This window comes from Pholcus phalangioides, unplaced genomic scaffold (assembly GCF_987345545.1).
Source record: "Pholcus phalangioides strain wild (caught in Gottingen) unplaced genomic scaffold, Ppha-v1.0 ptg000040l_1, whole genome shotgun sequence".
NCBI classification, from domain to species: domain Eukaryota; kingdom Metazoa; phylum Arthropoda; class Arachnida; order Araneae; family Pholcidae; genus Pholcus; species Pholcus phalangioides.
Window position 1 is genome coordinate 6,469,342 of NW_028301626.1, and position 10,228 is coordinate 6,479,569.

Sequence of the window (10,228 nt, forward strand, 5' to 3'; positions counted from 1 at the left end):
CGTAGGAGGACATGTCCTTCTAAAGGAGCACGTCTGGTAACCCTACACATGGGAGACATGCATTGTATAATACAACTACGTTGTACATCCATTAATTCTAGAGGGAGACAAGCTTCTTAGAAAGTTTATTGGGAGCGGGGTGGGCAAGCACCCTGAATGCTCAGGTTCCTATGGTGTCTTCAGGTGTCTGTGTCCAACCTGTTGTAGGTAAGATGGATTTCTACCGATATCGTACACACACAATATGCATTGCGATAATCGCATTTATGGCTCAAAATAAAACCAATTCAGAGTGACAAACGTAGAATTTTTACGAAAATAAGAGGACAACCGAACAGTATTGTGTAGGAACGGTAAGAAGAAGAAAGAAAGAAAGAAAAAAAAAACACGCTCCCCCTTAAAACGGGATGTATGGTCTGCTCGTCGAAATACGTAGAGCGGCACGCGCACCAAAATAATCCTGATTGTGGCACGGTTCGGAAAAAGGTTGGCCACCCCTGGCATAGGGGCTTCCACGTTAAGATTTGGCACAATGATTTATGACACTAAATATGTTTTATTAGAAGTGATGGTGCCAAAGCCCTGTTTCATTTTTTCCTGGGGCCATGATGCTTTTGAGACGGCAGTAGGGACAGTTTATTTTTTTTGATAAATACTCAAATATTTGTTCGAGTCACGTAGAATAAGGTCATTATCATCAAAGTTTCAGCGGAACAGCCTTATAACTACCAAGGGTTCCGCGAGTAACTTCATGTTGAAAACCCCCTACTAATTAGAGCTTGATCCTTCGGGATCTGCAAGCAGTTCCTGAAAACCAATCCGTGTCGATCTCCTATCCATAAATTGCGACTACAGTTTAAACTCTGTCGGCTAATACCGCCCTTAGATATACATATATGCTCAGCCCGTGGCCCTCGCACGCATCAGATTTTACTGCGACCTCAAATCTATCTTTTCAAAAATTAACTAGAACATTTCCACACAGATCACTTAAGAAACACACAGTACATTCACAGATTACTTTATCGATGCATATTCACAGATTACTTTATCGATGCATATTCACAGATTACTTTATCGATGCATATTCACAGATTACTTTATCGATGCATATTCACAGATAACTTCAATGACCAGCGGCACAGTTCCAGACCACTTAAATGATCTGTGGAATATTCACAGATGACTTGAGTGGCCCGCGGCACAGTTCTAGGTCAATAGAGAACCATAGCACATTTACAGATCACTCGGGTGAACCCGGGGTGTAGTTTCACATCAATTAAATGGCCCGATAAGACCAGATGTCTTCGTGATTAGTGACCGGCGGCACAGTTGTGGCCACGGCCCACCTTTCAAGTCAAAGACGGGCGATTTCTACACAAAACAAAGAGAAGGGCACCCATGAAGACTAGTGGGTTCCCGTCGACGAGGGGGTGGGGGCATCATTAGAAAAGCAATAGTAATAATAATAATAATAAATCACCCAAAGGGTGGTGGGGTGGGGAAGAAACACGGCGGGGTTACTGAAGAAGAATGGGCGAGTGGGTGTCCGAAATAACTCATTATCCTCGCATGCTGTAATTTGGGTAACACTCCTTCTCCTCCTCCTTATGAGTATGCATGTTGTATTCCCTACATGGATCGTCGTTAATTCATCGCAGCGAAACGTCCACGTAAATTCTGTCTCGGGCATGTTGCGTGTATTAATCCTTGTGGTTGTCGAATCGGGGCCCTTTCGACCGTAGGTTGCTCTTCAAGGCCTTCTTCATCACGAGTGGGGGCGATGCAAAAGAAAACATTTTTCCTCTCCTCTATTATTTCACGAGCAACGTGAAGCAACAAAAATGCAGGGGCTTTTCGGGACTTTCTTAGGGGGGAATAAAAATGACTTGCGGAGAGTCAGAAACTGAATTTTGTCTTGCATTTTGCAGGTTCCAATTTCGTTGGCGCAAAAAATTTCAGGAGACAACCTAATTTTTTAGAAATGAAGCGGTCCTTGTTTTCCTCACTTTCCTTGGACTTCTGGTCTTCAGGCTCCAATTTAGTAAAGAAAAAAGTGTTCAGGCTCTAAATTTCTTAGGAGCCAAGTAACTCTCCCTTACCCCGATTTTTTTTAAAATTTTGCTGTGTTCAGGTTTGAATTTAGCAATTTATAATTCAGGCATCAGCTAAATTTTAGGAGCCAAGTGATCCTTTCCCCCCCCCCCCAACTTTTCCGGGACTCTTTCTTGTGCTCAGGTTCCAATTAAAAAAAAACAAAACAATTCAGGTGTCAGCCAAATTTCTTAGGAGCCAAGCGTTCTATTTTTTTTCCTGACACTTCTGAGACTTTTTCTTGTTTTTAGGTTCCAATTTAGTAAATAATAAATTCCTTGACTTTCTTGGAACTTGTCTTCAGGTCCTAATTCAGTAAAAAAGCAAATCCAGACATTCCCGCCCCAGAAAAATTTCTTGAGAGCAGAGCAGTCGTTGCCCCCCCCCCCCCGACATTTCTGGGGACTCGAGTCTTGTCTTCAGATTCCAATACAGTAAATAAGAAAAGATTCGGGTGGTTCTGTGAATAGATTTCCGCCTGCTTTCACATTAGAACAGTGTTTCTCAAAGTGCTCCACGCGGCTCCCTGGGACGTCGTCAAACTTTCTCGGGGGCGTCGCGACGTGCTGAAAATATTGACGTGCGTGCCTATTTAGATGTTTTGAAGTTGTTCTTTCATTAATGCTTAACTTCTACAAAACTATTCTGGGGTGCCGCATACGAACCATGAATAGGGCGAAGCAGCCGCGAGGAACAAAGGTTTGAGAATCCCCGCCTTTGAGCTTGAAATATCCCAGAACTGTGGGGAAGGAGCCATGGGTGCCCCATGTCGAGAACCCCCGACGTAAAGTTTCGTCATGGAATCGTTATCCCTGGCCTTGCTCTTCCTGACCAAAAAGCGGGCCCCGGTATCATTTATGCAGCACATGATAAAAAGAGGTTCATTGCCAAAGAGAAGAAGAGAAATTGTTTCTTTTTATTATCATTGTCTGCACCAATTGGCCCGAATCGGAACACATTGGCGAATCCTTTATGAGGTACAAGAATTAGAGCGAGCGCTGCTCGATCCAATGGACGCAGTATTAACGCTGGGGAAGGACCGTCCTTCATTAAATATTCAATGACCAATAAAACAGAGGACGGAAAAGAACTGACCGCCAGCATTAAGATCAATGTCACTATAAATTTACTAGAAAATCAATGTGAAGGGAGGGAAAGTCCTTTCCCGGAGGACAACTAAAAACTTTCGTCGAGGTCTGTGTTTCCCCAAAGTGGGTGATATTGATATCGCCCCTTGGGGGGACGAAAGATCCGGGGATGTGGTAGAAGCATTGGATTTAGTATAGGTTGGTGTGGGTTGAGAGGCGATGAGAAGAAAATTTTTTTGAAGAAGGGGGGAGGCGATGGACCAAAAAGTTTGGGGAACTATGGTTTAAGGCAGCGGTTCTCAACCGGTGATCCGCGGAGCCCTTAGAGTCCCGTGTGAACTCCCAATGGGCTCCGCGGCAGCTCGAGGAAAAATACAAAAAAACGGTAAATTCGGGAAAAAAATAATTATAAGTATTTTTGAATAATAATATAAATCAGTAACTTTGATGAATGAATGCAAAATAGGCTTAACGGGGCTCCTCCACAAAAATTATGTACCAGAAAGGGCTCCGCGAGTCAAAAAAGGTTGAGAACCGCTGGTCTAAGGCATACATGCTCAACCTTTAGGACAGTGCGGGCCACTTCATTTGTTTGAAAACATCTCGCGGGCCACTCAAATGATCTGATCAGTGCCGCGGTCGCTGAAGTCATGCGGAAATGTATTATGGGCCACTTTAGTGATCTGGAACTGCGCCACCTGTAAATACGTCGCAGGTCACTTGAGTGAACTGTGGATGTGCCGCGCGTCACTTAAGTGATGTGGAACTGAATTGCAGGTCATTTGAGCGATTTGTAAATGCATCACGAGCGCTTACGTGACGCGCGGCACATTCCCAGACAATTTTAGTGACCCGTGGCATATTTACTGATCACTTGACTAAACTGCGACACGGTTCCGGAGCACTTGAGTGGCTCGCGGTTCATTAGTAGATCACTTTACCCGATGCAGTTCCACATCACTCAAGTTGCCCGCGGCTATTCTTAGATCACTTAAGCGACCCCCAGTATATTTACACACCACAGTGATTCGCGTCACAGTTCCAGAGCATTTAAGTGGCCCGCTGCACAGTTACAGAACATTTATGTGACCTGCGGCATATTTGTAGATTCCCCTTAAGGGATCCGCGGCGCATTCCCAGATCACTTTAGTGACTCGCGACACGTTTTCTAACTAGGTGGAGCACCCTTGGCCCTGGGTTTAGAGGGGTTCCTTACCTCAATCGATTGAATTTTTTTGTGCAGTATGACCCTTCTTACGGGCAACCCTCGTTTTCGGCCAAATAATAATTTCCTTTGTACAACAAACTTATACAATTCAAACCCCTGATTGAAGGTAATTTCTGTTTTGCGGAAGGAATTTTTGAGTCCGCTGGTGTCCGCAAAATCAGACTTTTACTGTATTTGATATGAAGCCCATATAAGACAGACACCTTCACGAATCGTTCCGTGTTATTGCCTGTTATCAAGCATCTTCAACCTGCTGCTCGTGAGCACCCCGGTGTGCCTAAGAGTGCTCAATTTCATACTCGTGATTCGCTCGAAAATCTAACTTAGAAACTAGGAACTATGCTATTTCAAAAGTCTATCCACTACTAAGATTCGCATACATGCTCGCAGGTGTTCTTATAATAATGGCAAAGAATTTGGGAATGTGGCCCGCCCTTTCCCCATATCCTGCATCAGGGACCACTAGGATGAGAACTTCACCGCCCCCCCCCAAAAAAAAATTTATTTCTACGGCCCTGCAATGGTTTCCCACCGAAGGAAATATGAGGCTACGGCTTCCAATGGTTTCCCCATCGAAAGAAATTTTTGGCTACGGCCATGAAATGGTTCCCCACCGAAAGAAATCCTTCAATTTCTAGCCCCCCCCCCCCTCTTTTGGTCATTCCCATGTTCAAACACTTCTAGGCCACTCTTTTCCTCGCTCATTGAACTGGTTCCTTGCTCTCTAGATCAAGGATCTCAACCTTTTTTAGCCCATGGCTCCACTTTGGGACATATTTTTTTCTCGTGCCCCCCCCCCCATCTTATCTAGGGTCCCCTATCGTCATGCTGGAGCGAGACCCTTTCAACTTATTGAATTGAATTTAGTCAAAAGGAAATTTATAGGGAACATAAATCTCATCATTTACACAGCTTCCCCTCCATGGATATGGAGCAACGGGCCATCCCCGCATGAGCCATCTTAGACCCTGGTTCTATTGCTGGCTATGCTGAATTCTCTCTCTAAGTAGTCACCCCCCCCCCCCACAATATTTCTCTTGAAACCTTATTTTTTCACAGTTCTCTGAGGGCCCCCCCTTCACCACTTGTCTCCACTTTCGTCTGATTCTCACCAGTGGCCATCCAAGAATATATCGGGACCACCAGGGAACCATACGGCCCCAGGTTGAGAACCACTGCTCTAGATCCCTCTTACGATCACCCCCTAACCTAGTCTAGGCAGTTCTGACTCTCTAGGCAGAAGCGGATTTTTGACTAAAATTTTGTGAGAAGACAAATTGCTTGAGCAATTTTTGTTTGAAATTTGCGATAATTTTTCACGAAGCCTCATTTTCTTGATGATTCACTCCTCAGATTTGCGGCCCTGGGCTAAAATCCGCTAAGCCCCAATCCTCCTCGCCCTCGTGAATACACCTATGCTCCTTAGTGACTCTCGGTCACTCATATGCTTTCAGTATCAGTGCTTTCATATGCTTTCAGGGGGGAGACGATGCCTCGAACTTACAGTAATAATAACTCCTTTCATAAATGCTGGAGAATTCTGCATTTTCATCTAGAAAGAAATAATTCTGGAATTTCGTCAAATTTTTTCTGCAATTATTTTCTTTCTGTGTTTCCATTAATTATGAAAGTATTTCTTGCATTAATTCTGAACTTTGATAGACTCTGGAATTATTTCTTGCACTTATTCTAAATTTTCTTGATTTCAATTTTCTGAATTTTCGATTCCCCCCTTTCCAGCAGAATATACAAAATTCGGACCTAAGCGGCCCTGAAATAGTCAAGACGCCTTTGCCCCCCCCCCCGCTATTATTTTTACACCGGACCCCCCATCTGATAACGGCGGCCCTGTTCTTGTGACATCTATTCCTCAAATTTTCCTCTAAACTTACCGCGCTAGTGGTGTAGACCGTTATGCCCCACCCCGCGTACATACGCCACTGTTGGCAGCAAAATTAATTATCATTTTTTTAAATATTATTACACTATTCTCGCATGTAACAAATAATGTAAATAAATAAATATATTTCGCGGTTACTTTTGATAAATTCAGCCTGTAAACGATAATGTGGTCACAGCATCGATTAGAACAATAATTTGCGGTTGGATTGATTATATAGCATCTTAATTGTGGATAGTGATAACTATTGATGATAACTTTCCACTATAAACTAATTTGTAGATCAGCCTTCTCCTGGAAGAAGCTCCGTTATTTTGCAACAATATGAAGACGCCAAAGTTATCCGAAACATTTCGGATCGTCCCCCAATGAAGCCATTAAATGAAGTTCTTTTTAACAATAAACAACCGTTGATATTATTGTTGATGATGCGACCGCAATAACGAGAATAAAAAACGTTATAAACGAAATAAATCCCTCAATTTCTACATTTCTTTCGAACATTCACATGCTCACACACTGGTTAGCCTAGTGTTTCTCAACCAATGGTCCGCGGAAGATGAGGCATATGGTTCACAGACACAAGCTGACGTGAAAATTTACTGAAACTAGGTGAAAATTATTCAATTGTATATAATTATTATTGATGGTGTTTACACACTGTAGATTCGAATAAAAAAAGATCGGCCCAAATACTGGGCCTGAAGAGCCAGGTACATAAAGATTCCCATCCAATTTCGAAGGCCATGGCCCACCCATACTACTGCAGGGCCACTAGATTAGGACCTTTGATGGGCCCCGATCAGATTTTTTTCACGGCCCCCCCCCCACCAATAGTGAATTCATAATGTGAAACACAAAAAATTGATGAGAATCGTCCCGGGCCTGCAGCGCTGTCAGACCCACCCCGGTGGTGTCATGTCAAAGGCCCACAAAATAGCAATATGAAAATTAGTGGTAATTCTCATATTATTTTGAAAATTTTAGCCACTCTTTTTTCGTCGATCACTGACCTCGTTCTGAGAGCCGTCATAACGTACGGGGCACGGCCCGGGGACCTCTAGAGAAGAAGGGGGAAAGCTCACAAAAATTAGAAATGCTTGGAATTTTCTAGGCAGGGCCTCAGGAAAATTACTTGGGTCGGGGCCCCGTGATGTTCCTAAGACGACCCTGCTAGTCTCTAGATCACTCTTTTGGTCACTCCCTGAACTTAAGCGGATTTTTGGCTCCGAAAATTTTGCGAGAAGAGCAATTGCTTGAACAATTTTTGTTTAAAATTTGCGAGAATTTTTCAGAAAGTCTCAATATTTTATCAATTTTCTTGACCACTCATTTCTGAAATTTACTGCCCTGGGCTATAGCCCGCTTAGACCCCCCCTTCCCGGCTCTTGTAAATACGCCTCTATGCCTTTAGGTCACTCACATGCTTGCGCACTTTGCGGATAACTCTTTTGGTCGCTCACTGACCTAGTCCCTCGCTCGCTAGACAGAGATATATTCATTATTTTACGCCTTACTTTATTCTGCTGATTTTCTCGACCATTCATTCCTCAAATTTTCCGCTCCTCTAAACTTTTCACCCTGGGGTATGACCCGCTTAGCCGCACCCCCCCCCCCCACACACACGCTGTAAATACACCACTATTGGAAGCACGTGCGAAGTTATTTATTAACTCTTTTCATATAAACAAATAATGTAAATAAATAGATTTCACGTTACCTTTGATGAATTCGGCCTGATGAACGATGATGGTCTGGTTCACGGCATCCATTAGAGCAATGAGTTGTGACTATATAACATCTTAATTGTGGATAACGATAACTATTGATGATAACTTTCCACTATAAACGAATTTATAGATCAGCCTTTCTCTGGAAGAAGCTCCGTTATTTTGGAACAATGTAAAGACACCAAAGTTATCCGAAACATTTCAGATCGTCCACCACTGAAGCCATTAAACGAAGTTCTTTTCTAACAATTTAACAACCGTTGATTGTTGATGCGGCCGCAATAACGAGAATAAAAAAAAAACCGTTATAAACGAAATAAAAATCCGTCTCTCTCTCTATAACGGATCCGTTGCGACGAGGACGTTTTCGTCAAATAAAATCACCGGGAAGGCGAATCATTTGTTGTTAAGAAGAGAGAGAGGATTTTTCAAAACTGTGTCGTTTGACGTCACTGCGGCTCTCACCAATGAGACTGTGCAGTCGAGCGCCATCTGGTGGTTCAAACGTGAGTTGAATATTAACGGGGAAACTTTTTTTGTTTTTCTCCCTGTCCAGACTTTTTTTTTAATGTTTCAGTGGTTCTTGTTCCCGAGAAATCACCAAATTTTTGTCGAAATTAGGGTTGCCAGACATCTTTCTTTTTTATGTCATTTCAAGCGTCCTCCTACGTTTCGGAGAATTCATCCTTTTGTCCTCCTTTTCAGATTTCAGCAATTATTTTTCCTTTATTATTATTTACTCTTGCATTTTTTACTTATGCAGAGCTTGCAAATGTACGCCTATATCTCTTCATTTTTGCAATGTCAGCGGTAGGGTCCTTTTTCGTATTCTCGATTTTAGTTGTTAATTTACTCTATATTCCAGCGGTCCTCAACCAGTGCTCCGCGGAGCCTTTGGGGCTCTGTGTGCACTATACAGGAGCTCCGCGGTCTTTCGGGGAAAATAAAATAAATCAGCAAATTTGATAAAAATGCATAAAAAAAGAAGCCTAAAGAGGATTCCGTCATATTGATTATGTATTAAAAAGGGCTCCGCCATAGAAATTATGTACTGAGAAGGGCTCCGTTAGTCAGAAAATGTTGAGAACCGCTGCTCTATACTCTATAACAGCGGTTCTCAACATTTCTTGACTCGCGGAGCCCTTTTCAGCATATAATTTGTATGGCGGAGCCCTGTTTGACTCGAGGAGCCCTTTTTTGTACATAATTTTTATGACAGAACCTTGTAGGCTTGTCTTATTTACTTATCTATCAAATTTACTGATTCATTTTATTTTCTTCGAGTCGCCGCGGATCCCCTTTGAGGTGCACACGGAGCCCTTGGGGCTCCGCGGAACACCGGTTGAGAACCGCTGCTCTATAATATAAAATCACAAACTCGAAAAGTGCCTATTTCTATGCAACGGAGATCGGTTACGGTTTTGGGTCAAGTTTTCATTTAACTCTTGAATATATCGGGAACCGTTTGACTCACCGGGACCAAGTTATGTGCATGTACCGAGAGGCATGGCCTCCACATCCTGCAGCAGGTCTCCAATGCTGGGATATAGTTAGTTGGTGGGCCCCAAACCAGCTTCTTCACATATATTTATTTATATTTATAAATAAATATATATATCCCTCTTTGGGACAGAGTGGAAGCCATATTCTGGTTTGGTGGTGGTTAATTTATGGTGTGAAAAATCTGAAAGTGATAAGAATCGTTCCGGCCCCGTCAGCCCTGCCTTTTTTTGGGGGGGTGGGGGAGGCTTCCGGAAGTACGTATATGTAAAATATACATATACAGATATCACCAGTTCTCCCAACACACAGAGTCAGGGTACACAGGGTGGGAATTACACATATAATTTCATGGGGAAGTTAAAAGGTTTCATTACCAGGGGCCCTAAATGGATCTCTTTCTTTCTTGCTGCTTTAACACTAAAAATTTGCAATAGTGGAAGCCCAAGATATATCCAGTCTGCGGGCCCCATAAAATTCTGCGAATTGGGTACAGGGTCCTTGATTGTGAGGGGGGGGGGCTGGAATTTATTCGTTGGTAAATTGATTACAAATGAAAATTTTTCGTGGTGCTCACAGGGGGGGATGTCCAATAAATCTCCAGATCGGGGTCCCCCCATGGAAAAGTAGACAGGTTGCATTTCGGGGGCCCTGGATGATTTTTGTTGTTTAACATTGTAAAATTTGC

The 10,228-nt window shown here is 43.0% G+C and overlaps 1 protein-coding gene across 1 annotated transcript in view; it reads right to left on the bottom strand.

The window, feature by feature from the left end:
- LOC149065338 (dual specificity protein phosphatase CDC14A-like) overlaps window positions 1-8,445 on the bottom strand; it is a 192,430-nt gene extending 183,985 nt beyond the window's left edge. The window contains exon 1 of the mRNA XM_089254120.1: window positions 8,031-8,445. Within this exon, the coding sequence (XP_089110246.1) occupies window positions 8,031-8,082 (52 nt within the window). The 5' untranslated portion in view covers window positions 8,083-8,445. The remainder of the gene's footprint in view (window positions 1-8,030) is intronic.
- Between the last annotated feature and the right edge of the window lie 1,783 nt (window positions 8,446-10,228).